The sequence below is a fragment of the Thunnus thynnus genome, chromosome 22, assembly GCF_963924715.1.
Source record: "Thunnus thynnus chromosome 22, fThuThy2.1, whole genome shotgun sequence".
Classification (NCBI taxonomy): domain Eukaryota; kingdom Metazoa; phylum Chordata; class Actinopteri; order Scombriformes; family Scombridae; genus Thunnus; species Thunnus thynnus.
Genome location: NC_089538.1, coordinates 17,605,852 through 17,625,400, shown reverse-complemented (window position 1 = coordinate 17,625,400; position 19,549 = coordinate 17,605,852). Strand labels below are relative to the sequence as shown.

At 35.1% G+C, this 19,549-nt stretch overlaps 2 protein-coding genes across 2 annotated transcripts in view; both read right to left on the bottom strand.

Moving 5' to 3' along the window:
- Window positions 1-19,549, bottom strand: part of LOC137173994 (GTPase IMAP family member 7-like) — a 42,544-nt gene that overhangs the window by 12,279 nt on the left and 10,716 nt on the right. Inside the window, exon 2 of the mRNA XM_067578951.1 lies at window positions 5,220-5,370. Within this exon, the coding sequence (XP_067435052.1) occupies window positions 5,220-5,226 (7 nt within the window). The 5' untranslated portion in view covers window positions 5,227-5,370. The remainder of the gene's footprint in view (window positions 1-5,219; window positions 5,371-19,549) is intronic.
- LOC137173995 (GTPase IMAP family member 7-like) lies at window positions 11,679-15,359 on the bottom strand. The gene is made up of 2 exons (XM_067578952.1): window positions 14,936-15,359; window positions 11,679-13,991 (listed from the first exon to the last, which is right to left on the bottom strand). The coding sequence occupies exons 1-2, from the start codon at window positions 14,940-14,942 to the stop codon at window positions 13,111-13,113; spliced, it is 888 nt and encodes a 295-aa protein (XP_067435053.1). The 5' UTR covers window positions 14,943-15,359; the 3' UTR covers window positions 11,679-13,110.

Genomic DNA, 19,549 nt, shown 5'->3' with positions numbered 1-19,549 from the left:
GAAAGGAGCTTAAACCACTAGACTACTCAAACTGGAAAAGATGTATTTAACAATAATAGCAATCCATACTTTAGATAATAATGTTAAAGTGAGCTAGAGAGGAATTGACTTATGGTACTTGATAGAGATGGAAAGCAACTTTGTACATGACAGCAATATTATGAGGAGCACTGCAGAGAGCGGGTATTGAACACAAAACCTTGTCATCTAAGGGGTAGCTGATCATGAAAACAGTGTTCTAAACCACTGAGCCAACAGACATTCCCAGTAATGAAAGGAAAAAAATCTCCATTTTGATGATGAAAATGTATTTGTCTCAAACTAGAGCTTGAAGCCCAGAGATTTGTACATCATTAGTGAAAGCAAGACTTGTTTAACATGAGAATGAATGACATGTGTAAAAAGTGTTTGAAGGAAGAGAGAATCTGTAAGTTTAAGAAACCGGAGTGAGAGGAGACACACATCCTGCAGACTGTATTGCAGTCAATGAGAACATGACAGGGACTCTCTATCAATTAAGGTTCAGATCTCAAAAACTATAAGTCCTATGTGAAATGTATTTACATTTTGAGACTGAGGAGGCTTGTGGCAACATACTGAGGCAAGATATGTGCTTGAGGAGTTAAAATTGTGGGAGTGACAGCAGTTTAGAAAAACATTTCCGGTCTAAAATTATCTGTGCTCTCCACTGTGCTTGATCACATGACACACTGGTGAGACCTGAAAAAGTCTTCAAAACCCCTTACTTTGGGCTTAAATTGCTGAAAAACTACAAAAGATATCACTAAACAATCTGATAACTTTGAAAGTTCAAAGTTTTGTGAACTTTTTACAGTTTGAATGGCATCTGTATGATAAGGGACTTCCGAGCAGTTGAGTGTCAAAGTGACCAAGGTTCCAACTCAGTTGAAGGGTTCGTCCCATAGACTGCCATTATAAATTTTAATGTTTTAAAAAATTATATAAAATCGCTGAAACAGTTGAATGGTTTTTATAGCACAAAGTATGCAAACGCGGCAAAAAACGTAAGACGGAATAAGAATAAAGACTGAGAAGAACAATAATTGCTTCCAGCAATCACACAATTATCTTTTACGATTACTGTAGATAAAAGCGGCATATTAGAAAATGCTCCTATGAGCTCCTGTTCTCTGGCTGTGGTTTGGCTGTATTGCCTTTTTCCTGCCGGTCTGGCTTGTTTGTCAAGCAATGGGAGAAATGAGTATCCCATAATTCACTTCTTTTATGAGTGCCTGATGCTTAGCTGTATCCTTTAACCTTTTATGTGGCTCTATAAAAAAAAGAAACAACTGACTCGACAGGTGACCAATCAGCTGTTCTATTGTTGCATAATAAATTTATAACTGAGCAACAAACAATTAATGTACAAAAAACAAAAAAAGCAAATCGTCATCATAAAACGCCGCAAAGTCATGTAGAGTCCATGTCTCAACAACCACTTTAGATTTCAGATCAAAACTTGCGCCTTATTTCCTTACAGTAAACAGGACATTACAGAAGATAAGACAGGATGTACAGTAATGAATGCATGAATGACAGTTTCCAGAGAAACAGCTTGAAATGACCCCTGATGTGATGCTTAACTAAATAAATAATTATGACACACTGACTGCAGCTGACAGACTGTGACTGGGATGTCATTTTATAAATTGTGACCAGTATATAGAAAACTATATTAAAAAATATACATATTGCCAATTATAATTCTTTGCTACACCCACATTTCCAAAACCAAACCTGATGATCACATTATCCTGTGTCTACTGTGATGTAAACAAGAGGCTGTAGTGCTCAGCAATACGGTTGAAAATCAACATCACACATGAAAATAATGTATCATCACACTGATGTTAAATGCATGTAAAAAAAAAAAAAACTTTACAACTGATTGTAAATTTCTATTTCAAATTGCCCCCAAATCATTCATTTGTACACTGAATTTTGTAAAATGATAATGACAACATATCAAAACAGGTAAAATAAATAAGTAAAAGTATCAAAAAGGAAATAAATGAATACAAAGGGAATAAAACATAAAAACTACTTCAGGTAAAGTAAAATAAGCAGAAAGTATAGAAAGTAAAGATTTAACATTTGTAAAAGTGAGTATTTAAAAGACTAAGAGGAAAATATTTGCAGATTTCATGGTTGGTTGGCGACATAGAGTGTTAACAGCTCAGCAATATAACCTGTTAGAGCTTTAAAAGTAATAAATACATTTTAAAAATCAATTTATTTATTTATTTAATTTTGTTACTAATGCCAGTTAACAGGGCATAACAGAAGATAAGATAGGATGTACAGTAATGAATGCATGAAAGAAACAGGTTGAAGTGGAATCTGATGTGATGCTTAGCTAGATAGATAATTATGACACACTGACTCTCCAGCTGACTGATTGTGACTCAGATATTATTATGCAAATTCTGCACAGTCTTTTGCACTCCGATACAGTAGGCCCAGTATTTTCCTAAAACAGTCTGGCATTGCAGTTTAAGACTATTCAAACAGAAGTAAATAATGCATTTAATGGGGACTTTTTTCAGCCGTGGATTAATACACAATTGGTGCTCTTGTAAGTATTTACAGCAGCAGGACAGTGTATGTGTGATTGACTCAAAATATACTACAGTGCCTTTGTTCATAGTAATAAGGAAATATGTCACCCAGTGCAACAATGTGGCACATTAATGTGTTTTTAGTAATTTTTGGACAACAGTGGAGCTCCATGGCACAGAGGAATAAACTGCACCAGGCCACTAACTGACAATTAATGTATATAGAGAGTGTATATTCACCTTTATCATTGAACCTTTTATGTGGTTTTATTAAAAAAACAACAACAACTGAATAGACAGGTGACCAATCAGCTGTTTTATTGTTGCATAATACAGTTATAACTGAGCAAAAAACACTTAATGTACAAAAAATAAACAAAAAACAGAAATAAAAGCAAATCACCATCATAAAACACCACAGAGTCATGTAGAGTCCAACAACCACTTTCAGATTTTAGATCAAAACATGCTTACAGTAAACAAGACATTACAGATGATAAAACAGGATGTACTGTGATGAATGCATGAATGACAGTTTCCAAAGAAACAGGTTGAAGTGGGACCTGATGTGATACTAATTAGATAATTATGACACACTGACTCTGCAGCTGACAGACTGTGACTGGGATATTTATGCAAATTGTGTCCAGTGTAAAGAAAACTACTTGCAACAAGTAAATGCAGCTAAAATAAAAATTATTTGGGTTTCTTACAATTGTTACAGCATTTATTGCCCCTCAAAGCTCCATATTTCTCTGCACTGAATGTGATTAAATACTCAGTGTTATGAGTACATTTTACATTCATATACTGAAAAACACAATGGCTTTTTTGTTAGGGGCATCTAGAATATGACTAATGGAGTACTTTTTATCTATCTGCTCTTTTAAAAAAATAAACAAATGGATACACAGGTGACCAATAAGCTTTTTAATTTTTGCATAATAAATTTATAACTGAGCAACAAACAGGCATAAAAGCAAATCATCATAAAACACCACAAAGTCATGTAGAGTCCAACAACCACTTTCAGATTTTAGATCAAAACATGCCCTGTTTGCTTACAGTAAACAAGACATTACAGAAGATAAGACAGGATGTACTGTGATGAATGCATGAATGACAATTTCCAGAGAAATAGGTTGAAGTGGAACCTGATGTGATGCTTAGTTAAATAGATTAAAACATTGATTACTGCCAGATTAACTTCTTATTTACTCTGTGTGGATTCTGCTTCAATGTTCATTCAAATGTGTTCCAAGGATTGTATGTTCTATTGTATTAATCAGAACGTTTGTTCAAAACATCATCAAATGTCTTCTGTATTGCCTCCACTGGTGTAATTGCAACCTCAACTACCTTTTCTATTGCACTGACTGGTGGAGACACGCTTGCTGTCTCAGCTATTTGTTCTTCTACCATTGTTGGTAGTGGTGTTGCTATTACTTATTCATCAAATAGTGGTATACCTCTGTTAATACATTCACAAATTTTGACTTGATCAACACAGCTGAGACAATTGCAAATAATCCAGCAATGACCGCCAAACGCACAAAACCTCTAATCCATGTCCGTGGTGCATTGTTCAAATGCTTTTCAAGGACTCTGCTTTTTAAACTCTTCAGATCCACAAAACATCCTCATTGAGAATCTTTTCTCTTGCTCCGACTTGCATTATTTTTGTCTGACTTGTTTCCTGGCTGCAGACTGATGAACACACTGCACTTGTTTTCATGCAAGTACTTTACAATGTTTTGTAGTTTCTTATATTTTTTTCCATATGTATTAATATTTACAGATTTCTGTTCAGGAACACAACACATAGGAAATAATTTCACCTTGTATGTTATTTTAAATGTTAATGCCACACAAAATGATACACAGTGAAGGGATCATTCTGAAATTTAAAGAAAAAAAATGGAAAATTGTACTTCTTATATAATATATACAGTACTCATGTTTTAACTTAGATATGTATGATGGAAACTGCTGACTTGTGCTACCACTGTAGAAGACTGCACAAGTAAAACTGTGGTTTTTACATTTAGTAGAAGATGCTTTGTGTAAACACTTCCGCTCACAGGATGAGATTGAGATGACCAGTGGTCTGACTGTTCCTCATTTCCTGTTTCCTGTTTTGCTTTACTGAGTGAAAGGTGATGGTGTACGTGACTTCATATCAACTGAAACTGAAAGAGTCCACAGTTTATAATGTAACAACATCAGACCCAAACTATGTTCCATCATGTACCTAAATATGACACAAGGTTTGACTCTGTGTGAGAAACAACATGAGACAATCACGTCTTTATACTTACAATGTATTTGCAGTATTTTCATTTAAGATATGTAAAATACATATTACAAAAAACAATGCAAATTCTCAATGTCAGGGTGATTGTAGTAACGATATAAATGATAATAATATGAAACACATTTTTCTCTTGTCACACAATAGATATTGTCATATCGCACAGCCCTATATTATAAGAAATATAGAAATAGAAATATATATAAAACTGTACATACAGTCAAAACTTTTGATTAAAACAAAAATGACTGCAGTTTAAAATTCTTTATGAGACAACTGTGTTGTGCTCAGAGCAAACACAATATCATAAGTGAAAATAATTAACTCACCGTCCATGTTGTCAAAAAGAGCAACTGCAGAGTGACAATTGAAATGACAAGACTGCCTATGTGACTATGTGTCTCTTTTACACTTATTTATCAGGTGCATTGTGGGGCAGACTTAAGGTAAAACAATTAGGCAAATGTCTGGAGCCCTGAACTAAAAGGGATCCAAACTGCTATAGATTTAGTATGATGTTTAGATATGAAACATATATTAATTATGTTGCTATGCTAACTCATTATACCCAGAAATAACTTTTCTTTAAGAAATCATTGTAAATGTGCCACTCCCTCCATGCACTACAGATTAACGGACTGTTCCATAACCGGAAGAACCACTGACCCCAGCACATCACATCACACTGAGGATTTCAGAAGAAGTAACAAAAGCAGTTTCTCTTTCTCTTAGTGGCTACAACATACGTGCCTAAATGTTCGTAATACTAACCATCTACTGCTGCTACTGTTGTGGCTTCTCTTGTTTTCAGAAAGTCAAACCAGGCAAAGCTTCCACTTAATGACATTTTGATTGTATCCAAATGTTAACAGTAATAGGTTGTTTTTATGTGTAGTTGAAGGGAACATTCTCAGGATAATTTAGGTATGAGGTTTGAAAGTAAAACGTGTAGTTAAATGTCTGCATGTGACATTATTGTTTGGGGGTCTGATGGATAAGAGAACCTTATTTCACAGTGCACAATGTCAGAAAAGAAAAAGTACAGAATGACTGTTGCCTGAATCTGCTACATAACTGCTGTTATGTTTCCATAACGGTGATACATGGAGCAACAATAGCATGTTGTTATTGTCTCTTTAACTACATTATGAAATCACAAATCACATGTGCTTTCAAATAAAATATTTATTGGTTTAACTAAAAACTTTATTTGCTCAAATTACATTCTGTCAAATCTTTCAATATTGATACTTTGTTATCAAGACAAAAGAACAAAGTATTTTTCCAAAACCTTATAAACAAAAGATAAAAAAAGGACATTGAAGAAATCTATGTTTTAGGTTGTGATGAAATCAAAGTGTCCATGTACTGCAAACGAAGCTTCCCCATCAGTAACCAAAGAGTTTCTGTGTGTCTCAGATACAGTAAATACGTTTCTCCTGCGTTCCAGTGTCTTTGACTTCATTGGATTCTAACAGCATTACATGCCAACTTTGATTTTCCCACACCCTCATGTAAAATATTTCATCTTCTGATCTTTTATGACATAACAACTCACATTCGAGGTTAAATACTGTCATTGCAGATATCTAGGCATTTATTTTAAACTCAAACATGCACATACATAACGCAAGCGAGCCATTTGAGCTTTCCTTGTTTCAACAGGACATCTCATTTCACCATCACACTGTATAATTAGACACCAAAGAGAAAGATTCATGTCTATTTTGTCAAAAATACAAAGCCACTCAAGCTCTTGGCCTCTTTTTTTCTGTTCTTCATCACTCAATATGTCTCCCGCCTTCATTCCCTTTCTTCCTAGACAGTGACAAACAGTAGCCTGGTGGTGTAGGCCAGATCAGTGAGGTAAAGCAGGAAGTTGATCACCGCCACTGATCAGTTTTGGACTGTGATGAGATTATGGTAGTGTATGGAATCAAATAATGGTCATAAATATTTTGAGCTTGAAGACAATGAAGACAACAACTCTCATGATCCCACGCTACTTCAACCATCATCAAACTCTGTTTTTTGTTATTGTTTTGATTGAGAGACCCCTATCAGCTGAAATTACATATTGTGTGTTTAGATTAATTAATTATTAAAATAACACTAATTAAATGCATCTGTTTTTCCTATTTGTGAGTCACTCAGCTGATGGGATGAATGTAAATGATTAAATTAAAAATATAAGACACTTGAAAACATATGAAGAATTTGCTGATTTATTGTTAAATTGTACATTTATATGCAAACAAACAAACTGAAAATTAAATGAGAATTATGGAGGGATCACATCCAAACACCCATTGTCACTTCATAATCATTTCAGATAAAAATGTATCAGGAAAAATAAAAATACCTTTTAATTCATGATGAATTTATGATTCATGGTTATCATTTACAACAACTCTCAGTTGATCACATTATTAACTAGAAACTGCAATTTCTGTAGAAATTTCGTGTGATTGCTGAAAGCGAATTTAGATTGCATAACTGGAAGCTGAACACCACTGAAAAATCTAGCAAGATTAAAATCCCCATGTTTGTAAGACAGACATGCTATGCACTGAGCTAAAATGTCACACAGCAATGCCAGGCCAGATTCTGCTATTTAGTCTGTCAATTCATCCTTCAACTCTACTGAGCTCTGCCCTAAGCGAGGCTCGAACTCACAACTTTTGGATCAAAAAAAGGAGTTGAGAAGTGACAGGAGCTTAAACCACTAGACTACTCAAACTGGAAAAGATGTATTTAACAATAATAGCAATCCATACTTTAGATAATAATGTTAAAGTGAGCTAGAGAGGAATTGACTTATGGTACTTGATAGAGATGGAAAGCAACTTTGTACATGACAGCAATATTATGAGGAGCACTGCAGAGAGCGGGTATTGAACACAAAACCTTGTCATCTAAGGGGTAGCTGATCATGAAAACAGTGTTCTAAACCACTGAGCCAACAGACATTCCCAGTAATGAAAGGAAAAAAATCTCCATTTTGATGATGAAAATGTATTTGTCTCAAACTAGAGCTTGAAGCCCAGAGATTTGTACATCATTAGTGAAAGCAAGACTTGTTTAACATGAGAATGAATGACATGTGTAAAAAGTGTTTGAAGGAAGAGAGAATCTGTAAGTTTAAGAAACCGGAGTGAGAGGAGACACACATCCTGCAGACTGTATTGCAGTCAATGAGAACATGACAGGGACTCTCTATCAATTAAGGTTCAGATCTCAAAAACTATAAGTCCTATGTGAAATGTATTTACATTTTGAGACTGAGGAGGCTTGTGGCAACATACTGAGGCAAGATATGTGCTTGAGGAGTTAAAATTGTGGGAGTGACAGCAGTTTAGAAAAACATTTCCGGTCTAAAATTATCTGTGCTCTCCACTGTGCTTGATCACATGACACACTGGTGAGACCTGAAAAAGTCTTCAAAACCCCTTACTTTGGGCTTAAATTGCTGAAAAACTACAAAAGATATCACTAAACAATCTGATAACTTTGAAAGTTCAAAGTTTTGTGAACTTTTTACAGTTTGAATGGCATCTGTATGATAAGGGACTTCCGAGCAGTTGAGTGTCAAAGTGACCAAGGTTCCAACTCAGTTGAAGGGTTCGTCCCATAGACTGCCATTATAAATTTTAATGTTTTAAAAAATTATATAAAATCGCTGAAACAGTTGAATGGTTTTTATAGCACAAAGTATGCAAACGCGGCAAAAAACGTAAGACGGAATAAGAATAAAGACTGAGAAGAACAATAATTGCTTCCAGCAATCACACAATTATCTTTTACGATTACTGTAGATAAAAGCGGCATATTAGAAAATGCTCCTATGAGCTCCTGTTCTCTGGCTGTGGTTTGGCTGTATTGCCTTTTTCCTGCCGGTCTGGCTTGTTTGTCAAGCAATGGGAGAAATGAGTATCCCATAATTCACTTCTTTTATGAGTGCCTGATGCTTAGCTGTATCCTTTAACCTTTTATGTGGCTCTATAAAAAAAAGAAACAACTGACTCGACAGGTGACCAATCAGCTGTTCTATTGTTGCATAATAAATTTATAACTGAGCAACAAACAATTAATGTACAAAAAACAAAAAAAGCAAATCGTCATCATAAAACGCCGCAAAGTCATGTAGAGTCCATGTCTCAACAACCACTTTAGATTTCAGATCAAAACTTGCGCCTTATTTCCTTACAGTAAACAGGACATTACAGAAGATAAGACAGGATGTACAGTAATGAATGCATGAATGACAGTTTCCAGAGAAACAGCTTGAAATGACCCCTGATGTGATGCTTAACTAAATAAATAATTATGACACACTGACTGCAGCTGACAGACTGTGACTGGGATGTCATTTTATAAATTGTGACCAGTATATAGAAAACTATATTAAAAAATATACATATTGCCAATTATAATTCTTTGCTACACCCACATTTCCAAAACCAAACCTGATGATCACATTATCCTGTGTCTACTGTGATGTAAACAAGAGGCTGTAGTGCTCAGCAATACGGTTGAAAATCAACATCACACATGAAAATAATGTATCATCACACTGATGTTAAATGCATGTAAAAAAAAAAACTTTACAACTGATTGTAAATTTCTATTTCAAATTGCCCCCAAATCATTCATTTGTACACTGAATTTTGTAAAATGATAATGAAAACATATCAAAACAGGTAAAATAAATAAGTAAAAGTATCAAAAAGGAAATAAATGAACACAAAGGGAATAAAACATAAAGACTACTTCAGGTAAAGTAAAATAAGCAGAAAGTATAGAAAGTAAAGATTTAACATTTGTAAAAGTGAGTATTTAAAAGACTAACAGGAAAATATTTGCAGATTTCATTGTTGGTTGGCAACATAGAGTGTTAACAGCTCAGCAATATAACCTGTTAGAGCTTTAAAAGTAATGAAGACATTTTAAAAATCAATTTATTTATTTAATTTTGTTACTAATGCCAGTTAACAGGGCATTACAGAAGATAAGATAGGATGTACAGTAATGAATGCATGAAAGAAACAGGTTGAAGTGGAACCTGATGTGATACGTAGATATTATTATGCAAATTCTGCACAGTGTATAAAAAAAGTATAGTTGGCAACAAGTAAATGCAGCTACAATAGAAATTATTTGGGTTTCTTACAATTGTTACGGCATTTACTGCCCCTCAAAGCTTAAAAATGATCTACAAGCTCACTGACTGAGACAAAAATGTGGGCAGGTGTGGAAGAGAAAACCCGAATAAATATTTCATCATTCATTCTCAGTGATATACCGTTTAGTGATTACCTCTGTCTGAATATTTGTGTGCATGAAGATAGCACTCTCAAAGATAACAAAGGAATGATCAGAGAGAGCGACATCAGTCACCACACAAAAATGTTCAGACCCCTGGAGGTGATTAAGTCCAGAGTGTGCCCTTTGTTGTGTGTGGGCTCTGTTACATGCTGAGTCAGTCCATAGTTATCAAGAACAACTCAGTTCTTAAGCCCCTCTGTCCTAGGGGTTGTCAACATGGATGTTAAAATCACCAACAATAACTACACAGTCAAAGTCAATACAGATGACAGACAGCAGTTCAGTGCAGTCATTGAAAAAGTTTGCACAGTGTTTATGTGGCCTGCAGATATTTAGGAACATAGCTGAGAAGAGGAATTCAACTGAAGAGCCACATATTCAAAAGAAGCAAAATTTCCATTAGACATCTGCCTGCATTGAAGGGAATCATTAAACAAAATGGCAAATCCACCTCCTCTCTTATGCACTCTAGCTTAACTCATAAAACTGAAGTTGGGAGGGTCGACTCAATAAGAACAGCTGCACTGTTATCTTGGTCTAACCAAGGTTAATTTAAAAACATAAAATCAAGATTGTGCTTGACAATAAAATCATTGATTAAAAATTTCCTGCCAAAGACCTGATGTTTAATAAAGCTAGATTTAGTGTGTTACAAGCATTATCTGCCCATTTTTTTGGGACAGGCTGTGGCTGATGAGGAATGGATGAAAAATTTGATAAATTTGCAGAACTGTTTGGATGCTTCCTGCGTCTTAGCAGACTCATTCTTTTTCTATTACCTACCTTTGCTATTCTTGGGAACCTCAGCAACTCATTAAAGCTCTGCATGTGTGAACATTAAAATGAACATTAACATTGCAAGACTTTCTAATCTGATGTGAGGCGATTTGGAACAATTCTCTTCTTGTGATTTGTGACTTGTGGTTGAGGAGCAGCTTTAAAGGATAAAGCTGGTGAATCGTCAACACCATATAAACATCCTATAAACAAACCAAAATCAACAGTCCGTCTCTCAACATGTTCCAACTGCTCTAACCTGTGTTTTGCACTCTGATACAGTAGGCCCAGTATTTTCCTAAAACAGTCTGGCATTGCAGTTTAAGATTATTCAAACAAGAGTAAATAATGCATTTGATGGGGACTATTTTCAGCCGTGGATTAATACGCAATTGGTACTCTTGTAAGTATTTACAGCAGCAGGACAATGTATGTGTGACTGACTCAAAATATATTACAGTGCCTTTGTTCATTGTAATAAGGAAATATGTCACCCAGGGCAACAATGTGGCACATTAATGTGTTTTTAGTAATTTTTGGACAACAGTGGAGCTCCATGGCACAGAGGAATAAACTGCACCAGGCCATTTACTGACAATTAATGTATACAGAGAGTATATATTCACCTTTATCATTTAACCTTTTATGTGGTTTTATTAAAAAACAACAACTGAATAGACAGTGACCAATCAGCTGTTTTATTGTTGCATAATACATTTATAACTGAGCAAAAAACACTCAATGTACAAAAAACAATCAAACAAAAACAAAACAGAGATAAAAGCAAATCACCATCATAAAACACCACAAAGTCATGTAGAGTCCATGTCTCAACACCCACTTTAGATTTCTGATCAAAACTTGTGCTCTGTTTGCTTACAGCAAACAGGACATTACAGAAGAAAAAACAGGATGTACTGTGATGAATGCATGAATTTCCAAAGAAACAGGTTGAAGTGAAACCTGATGTGATGCTTAACTAAATAAATAATTATGACACACTGACTCTGCAGCTGACAGACTGTGACTGGGATGTCATTTTATAAATTGTGACCAGTATATAGAAAACTATATTAAAAAATATACATATTGCCAATTATAATTCTTTGCTACACCCACATTTCCAAAACCAAACCTGATGATCACATTATCCTGTGTCTACTGTGATGTAAACAAGAGGCTAGAGTGCTCAGCAACATGGTTGAAAATCAACATCACACATGAAAATAATGTATCATCACATTGATGTTAAATGCATGTAAAAACAAAAACTTTACAACTGATTGTAAATTTCTATTTCAAATTGCCTCCAAATCATTCATTTGTACACTGAATTTTGTAAAAAGATAATGACAACATATCAAAACAGGTAAAATAAATAAGTAAAAGTATCAAAAAGGAAATAAATGAACACAAAGGGAATAAAACATAAAGACTACTTCAGGTAAAGTAAAATAAGCAGAAAGTATAGAAAGTAAAGATTTAACATTTGTAAAAGTGAGTATTTAAAAGACACTGGGAGACACTGCATATTTTTTCCAGTGTAAAGAAAACTAAAATATACATTATTTGTGTTTCTTACAATCATTTAGACATTTCCTTTTTTATTGTTGCATAATAAATTTATAACTGAGCAGCAAACAGAAATAAAAGCAAATCATCATCATAAAACACCACAAAGTCATGTAGAGTCCATGTCTCAACCACTTTCAGATTTTAGATCAAAACATGCCGTGTTTGTTTACAGTAAACAAGACATTACAGAAGATAAGACAGGATGTACAGTAATGAATGCATAAATGACAATTTCCAGAGAAACAGGTTGAGGAGGAACCTGATGTGATGCTTAGTTAAATAGATTAAAACATTGATTACTGCTAGACTTCTTATTTACTCTGTATGGATTCTGCTTCAATGTTCATTCAAATTTGTTCCAAGGATTGTATGTTCTATTGTATTAATCAGAAAGTTTGTTCAAAACATCATCAAATGTCTTCTGTATTGCCTCCACTGGTGTAATTGCTACCTCAATTACCTTTTCTATTGCACTGACTGGTGGAGACACGCTTGCGGTCTCGACTACTTGTTCTTCTACCACTGTTGCTAGTGGTGTTGCTATTACTTGTTTATCAAATAGTGGTATACCTCTGTTAATTCCTTCAAGAATTTTGACTTGATCAACACAGCTGAGACAGTTGCAAATAATCCAGCAATGATCGCCAAACGCACAAAACCTCTAATCCATGTCTGTGGTGCTTTGTTCAAACGCTTCTCAGGGACTCTGCTTTTAGCCTGCTGTCTGATCTCTTCCTGTGTCATGTTTCCTGATGACAGTCTGATGCACTCTTCCTCTTTCTGTATTTCTCTCTCCACTGTTTGCAGCATTTCATTGGTGTAGTAGCCTCCATTGTTTTCCATCACTATCTCTTCTATGGTGTTGAGTAGCTCTGCCACCTGGAACTGGTTGCTCCTGTATTCATCCTGCTGTTTGATCTTCCAGTATTTATTATCAACAACGTGGCACCGGCCGCCGCACTTCTTCACCAGATCACTCATATGCTCACTTTCATTGACAAACTCTTCAATCTTCATCCCTTCTGGGAGCTGGTCACCCTGGGTTAAGACAACTGCAGCATATTTGAAAGCATCAACAGAGAAATATTCACACATTTTTGTGATGACAGCTTTCTCCTGCTTGGTGAATTTCTCCACTTTAAGCACAATGAGAAAAGCATGAGGCCCAGGAGCGCACTCAGTGATACACCTCACCATCTCAGGCTTCATGTCCTCCTCAGACCTGCCTGGGTCAAAGAAACCAGGAGTGTCGATCAAAGTGATGCTTCTTCCATTGACAAATTTGGTTTCTGCTTCACAAAAATGTGTTTTCAAGTCATTAAAATGGTTTATTTTGAATGTGGCCTCTCCAAATATGGTGTTAGCGAGGCTGCTCTTCCCAGCTCCAGTTTTCCCCAGTAGGACAATCCTCCTTGTGTTCAACCCTGAAAGAGAATTACTTTCTATCAGTAAAGCAGGTAACTTGTCCAAGTGGTTTTCACATTCATTGATTTTCCTACAATAATTATTACACCAGTTCAGAAACATTTCAAACACAAGTAGGAGCTCTGCTCTGCTTTAAATGTTTTATAACTCTAACAAGCCAATCAACTGCATAATTAAGTTCAACATCAAACATCAACTCAAATATTTAAAAAGTAAAGCTAATGTTGAGTTATACTATCCTGGAGTAACAGTCAATTTGTAGATGTCTACTGTGAAATTCACAGTTTCCTATTTTTAATGTGTTTGATAATAAATTCATTACTTTATTTCGTATGAAAAAATTAGTTGGTCTTCTCTGTCTGAGAGATGTGATAAGCATATATACTTATTTATCTACAAGGCCCTTATTGTGAAGCTACAATCTTAGATCACAACTATGCTTGATTGGTTCTCAGGAACATATCATACTCAGAATAAGGATATAGAAAGTTAGTGAAGAAAAGGAAAATTAAGAAGAAGAAAAAGAAAAAAATATTGTACAAATAAAGTTGAAAAACATTTTTAAAAAAAAATAAATAGCTTTGAAATGTGGTTTATATTGGATTACCCCTCCCTCCTTAAAATGAAAACTAACAAACTAACAAGCAAAGTCCCACAAGGACAATACATGATATTTAACAACCCCGCTGTGTTAAAACTTGATTAGATAAAATGGAAATCCATCAGAGCTGTTTTTTATCGATAGTGAAATATAATAAATAATCATTTTAATATTTTTTCAAAAACCTTTACAATCAGTTCACAGAGCAGGAATGGATGGATGGATCAATTGGGAATTGGGAATTTCTTTCATTTGAGAAATTTAGTTTTAAATGGAAGTATTTGGCCTAAAGTTTAGTCCTCATTGTTAACATAATAGCTGAAATAAATAAACTCAACTTACCTTCCATGTTGTCAAAAATAGAGTTCAATTCAGAAAATTCTTCAAATCCACGAGACGTCCTCACTGACAGTCTTTTCTCTTGTTCTCTTGCTCTGACTTGCCTCTGGCACTATTTTTTTTTCTACCTATCTGACTTGTTTCCTGGCTGCAGGTTATGAACACATATTGTATTATGGCATAAATGAGATCCACGCGTGCGGATGTAGAGGAGTCGTTCGTAAAACTCAGACACCCAGGCACGCATTATTTTTGCGCTTTAACAGCAGTCGCGCGCAGAATATCTCTGCAATGCTCAGAAATATTGTAGCCTGTGAGGAGAAAACCATGCGCTAAGCTCGCGCAGACTCCGAAGCAGCGCGTGACTATTATCCCCGAGTGCACAACTACTATCACTGCTCTCCGGCACGTAACACTTTCACCTGCTCGCTCGAGAGAGGTTGGCGGATCCAGTTACCATTATATCCCTAAATATAACTGGTTCACTGATCTGCCATCCTGGACAGCTAGGTACGGTAACACCACCTGGACAAACCACATAAACCAGTTCTATATGAAAAGTTCCCTTTGATAACTTCGGCTGTGATTTGGCGCTATATAAATAAAATTGATTTGACTTGAATGTATGCAAAACCTTAAACAAAGCAATGTACTTGAATGTGTTTGTCTGAGCTCTGTCTTTTGTTTCTTCCATTAGTGACATTAACTTGATAAAACACTGGGACTTTTTTCTGTTTTTACTTAATCCCTATAGTTGTTTTGTTATTGTTTGTTTTAGTAAATTTCTTTGGTTCAAGATGTGATTCTTTGGCCCTAAAAGTTATAAACATAGTAGTAATTTGTTTTTTTGATTTTTTTTAAACTTAGATCCTGCAGTTATTTTTATATTGTTTATTTTGGTAAAATGTCAGTGCTTTCCTCAACCATTGTGTTTTCTCTCTCCCTGTGTGACCTATGAACCTATTGATAGCAGCAAGTTTATGGGTGTGTGTTCTCTGTCTCTGTCTGTACCTGTGTGTTAGAGTGTGTGTGAGGATTTTTATCTTTGTGTGGACCAATTACAGTTTTAGATCTGTGTGTGAGATATGAGGGATATGAAGTATACCTTTGTTTGACAGTTTGATTTTCACAAACAAACAACAAAAATGTTGCTGTTGATGAATAAACTGACTGAATATTAAAGCTTGAATGAGCTGTTGTTATTTATTTGTTTATTAGTATCAAATAGTAAATTTAAGCTGTGGTCTGTATCACTGTTGGTGGCTCAACATCAGTTTTAATTCTGTGATTTGGCTCATGGTGGACACCTGAAACAATTTTTAATAATGATCAATTTTATTGTTGAATTGTTTCATTGTACAGCTATTAGAATTTCATTTAGAAAAAACCAACAACAAAATAAGAGGTTATATAATAACAATAAGAATTTATTGCACAAACAAAACATTTTCCCTGTATCATTAACAAAAAGTTGAAACACAATCAGAATAACAAACAGCTTTAAAACATTTCAGTTACCAAGAGGGTTATTGCTCATGAAAATCTTAAAATGTTTTCTCTCAAGAACTCTTATATACATCTAGTTTCAAAGAGCAACATTTTGAAATAATAAATCAAAGTCATTGACAGATATTAGAACTTGATAGAATGCTTTTAAAAATCAAACGTTTGCTGTGTTTTTACAAGAATAGCTGGCAAAAGAAGATACACTACAGTAAGATATTGTTCACAAGGAGTGTCAAGTGAAACAGAAACTAACTTCTGCATATGTTTCCCTGCTTTGCCTTGTTTTTGATCCAAGATGGACACATACTGTATGTGACTGAAGACTATTTAGTAGATGTTAGAATTTTAGGAGCAAATATAGTTCACAGTGATACACCTCACTATCTCAGTCTTCAGGTTCTCTTCGGACATGTCTGTGTCAAACAAACCAGGAGTGTCGATCAACGTGATGCTTCTTCCATTGACAGTTCTGGTTTCTGCTCGACATTCTTTTGTTTCAGAGTTGAGAGTATGGCTGATTTTGAAGACATCATTCTCTCTAAATATTGTGTTACCTAGGCTGCTTTTCCCAGATCCAGTTTTTCCAAGCAGGACAATCCTCCTTGTCTTTGTCACTAGAAGAGAATAATGTATCATAATCAGTCATGTACATTTGTCTCTTGCTGCCTCCTCACAGTGTTATTTGGGTTCTGGGAGAGTTTTGTCTATTGTAATACCTGCCAACACTCCCGATTTTCGCGGCAGTCTCCCTGTTTTTAACCCTTTCTCCCGCTGTGCTCCCATTTGGGAATTACTTCTGTTAATCTCTAGATTTCATGTTTTTTTTTTTTCCTTTTCATTATCACAACCTGTTTCTGGCACTGTACAGCGTGTGTGTGCATCTGCTCTCTGTGCAGGTGATCTTTCATCATGTTTTCTGTCTGCTGCTGATGTGATTCACTGCCTGCAGGTACCGCTGGTAGAGAGAGGAGATGCTGTCTTTTCTCAGCCAGTAGCTAAATTTACAAGATTTTTTTTCAAATGTTAAGATACGTGGCAAACTCAGATAAACAGTTAGGCAACATACAGACAGCTTTCGTTGTGATGTTCTATGGTTGTGTAAAACTCACTGGTGGTGGATGAGACACAGCGGGCAAAGCAGCTGATGTTTATGCTTGTTGAACACGTGGTTCGATGAAGTCTTTATAGGCTTTTTACTCGCGAAGGTTTTGTTGCACTTACAGTAACAAACGTATCGTCAACTCAAATAAAACGAGCAGGACAATCCTCCTTGTCTTTTTCACTTGAAGAGAATAATGTCTTATAATAAGTCATGTACATTTGTCTCTTGCGGCCTCCTCAGAGTGTTATTTGGGTTCTGGGAGAGTTTTGTCTATTGTCATACCTGCCAACACTCCAGATTTTCGCAGCTGTCTCCCTGTTTTTAACCCTTTTTCCCGCTGTGCTCCGGCTTGGGTATTACTCCTGTTCATCTCTTGATTTCATAATTTTTTCCTTCTCATTATCACAACCTGTTGCTGGAACTGTACAGCCTGTGTGTGCTGCTGTCTCTGCTCTCTGTGCAGGTAATCTTTCATCATGTTCTCTGTCTGCTGCTGATGTGATTCACTGCCTGCAGGTACCGCTGGTAGAGAGAGGAGGTACTGTTTTAGCTAAGTTTACAAGATTTCGTCAAATATTAAAATAGGCTACATACAGACAGCTTTCGTTGTGATGTTCTATGGCTGCAAAAAATTTACGATTACGTAAAATTTGGATGAGACACTGCGGGCAAAGCAGTTGAAAATATTGCTTTTCTACATGTTTATGCTTGTTGAACAGGTGGTTTGATTAAGTCTTTATTGGCTTTTTATTTGCCAAGGTTTTGTTGTACTTACAATAATGAACGTATCGTCACCTCAAGTAAAACGTTATCTTCACTAACCTCCCGACTTTTTTGAAACCTAAATGTTGTCAGGTATGCATTGTAGTACTGAACAAAATGTGAAATCATATTTGTGTTTGGTTTGCTGATGGCATGAGTAAGCAAATCAGAAGTATATAAGAATAGAAAGTAATTTATCAAATTATGTTTCATGGCTTTGTTATTCACTTTACATGTTTGACAGTTTATATTTTACATATACAATTACTTAGTGTTTTCAGTCATTCAATATATTTTAAGTCAATAATATTTGGATAAATTTCATGTAGTATTAGTAATTTTATTTGATGTCTTTAACATTTTATGACAGCCATCTGGAGATTATTTTTTCCTTGTGGCAGATTAATATGATGCTCAGAGGAACACAGATCTACACAGAATAACTGAAATAACTCAACTTCCATGATGTTAAAAAAGAGTGAAAATGTCTTGAGGTTGAATCTGGTCTGTTTCTTTGCTTTGATTCTAGTGAGGTTCTGTATCAACACACTGTGATGAACAACCAGCAACAAGTTACTATGCTGAAAAAAAATTCTCATGAATCTTTATTCCAGGTTCAGTGAGGGCTGAACCTCTTTTAGAGGTGTGAACTGGAGACATGTTTCAACTACTTTTGAAAGTAAACTCTGAACGCTGCTTTTCAGTCAACAAAGGTCATTTTGTGCTCAGAGATTCAATAATACAATTATGGACAGTGGTTCCCCTTAAAAATTTACACACAAATATAAAAGCAAGCGTGTCATTATTTTTTGGCTTTCCCTCTCTGTACATGTTTAGTATCACATGTTTAGACAGGCTGATGAACTGCACTTGTCTTCATGCAAGTACATTACACAGGCAATACTATACTACAAAATAAGCACCAATAATGACAATATTGTACCACAAATAGCTGCATAACACAAAATATGTCATAATATAGACAAAATGTTTTGTTATTTCTCATATTTATTTCCAAATGTACAAATATTTATAGATTTCTATTCAGGAGCACAATATATAGGAAATAATTTAACCTTGAAATGTGTTATTTCAGAAGGTTAATCCCACACAAAATGATGCACAGTGAAGGGATCATTCTGAAAATTAAAGAAAAAAAAGGGAAAATTTTACTTCTTATATAATATATACAGTACTCATGTTTTAACTTAGATATGTATGATGGAAACTGCTGACTTGTGCTACCA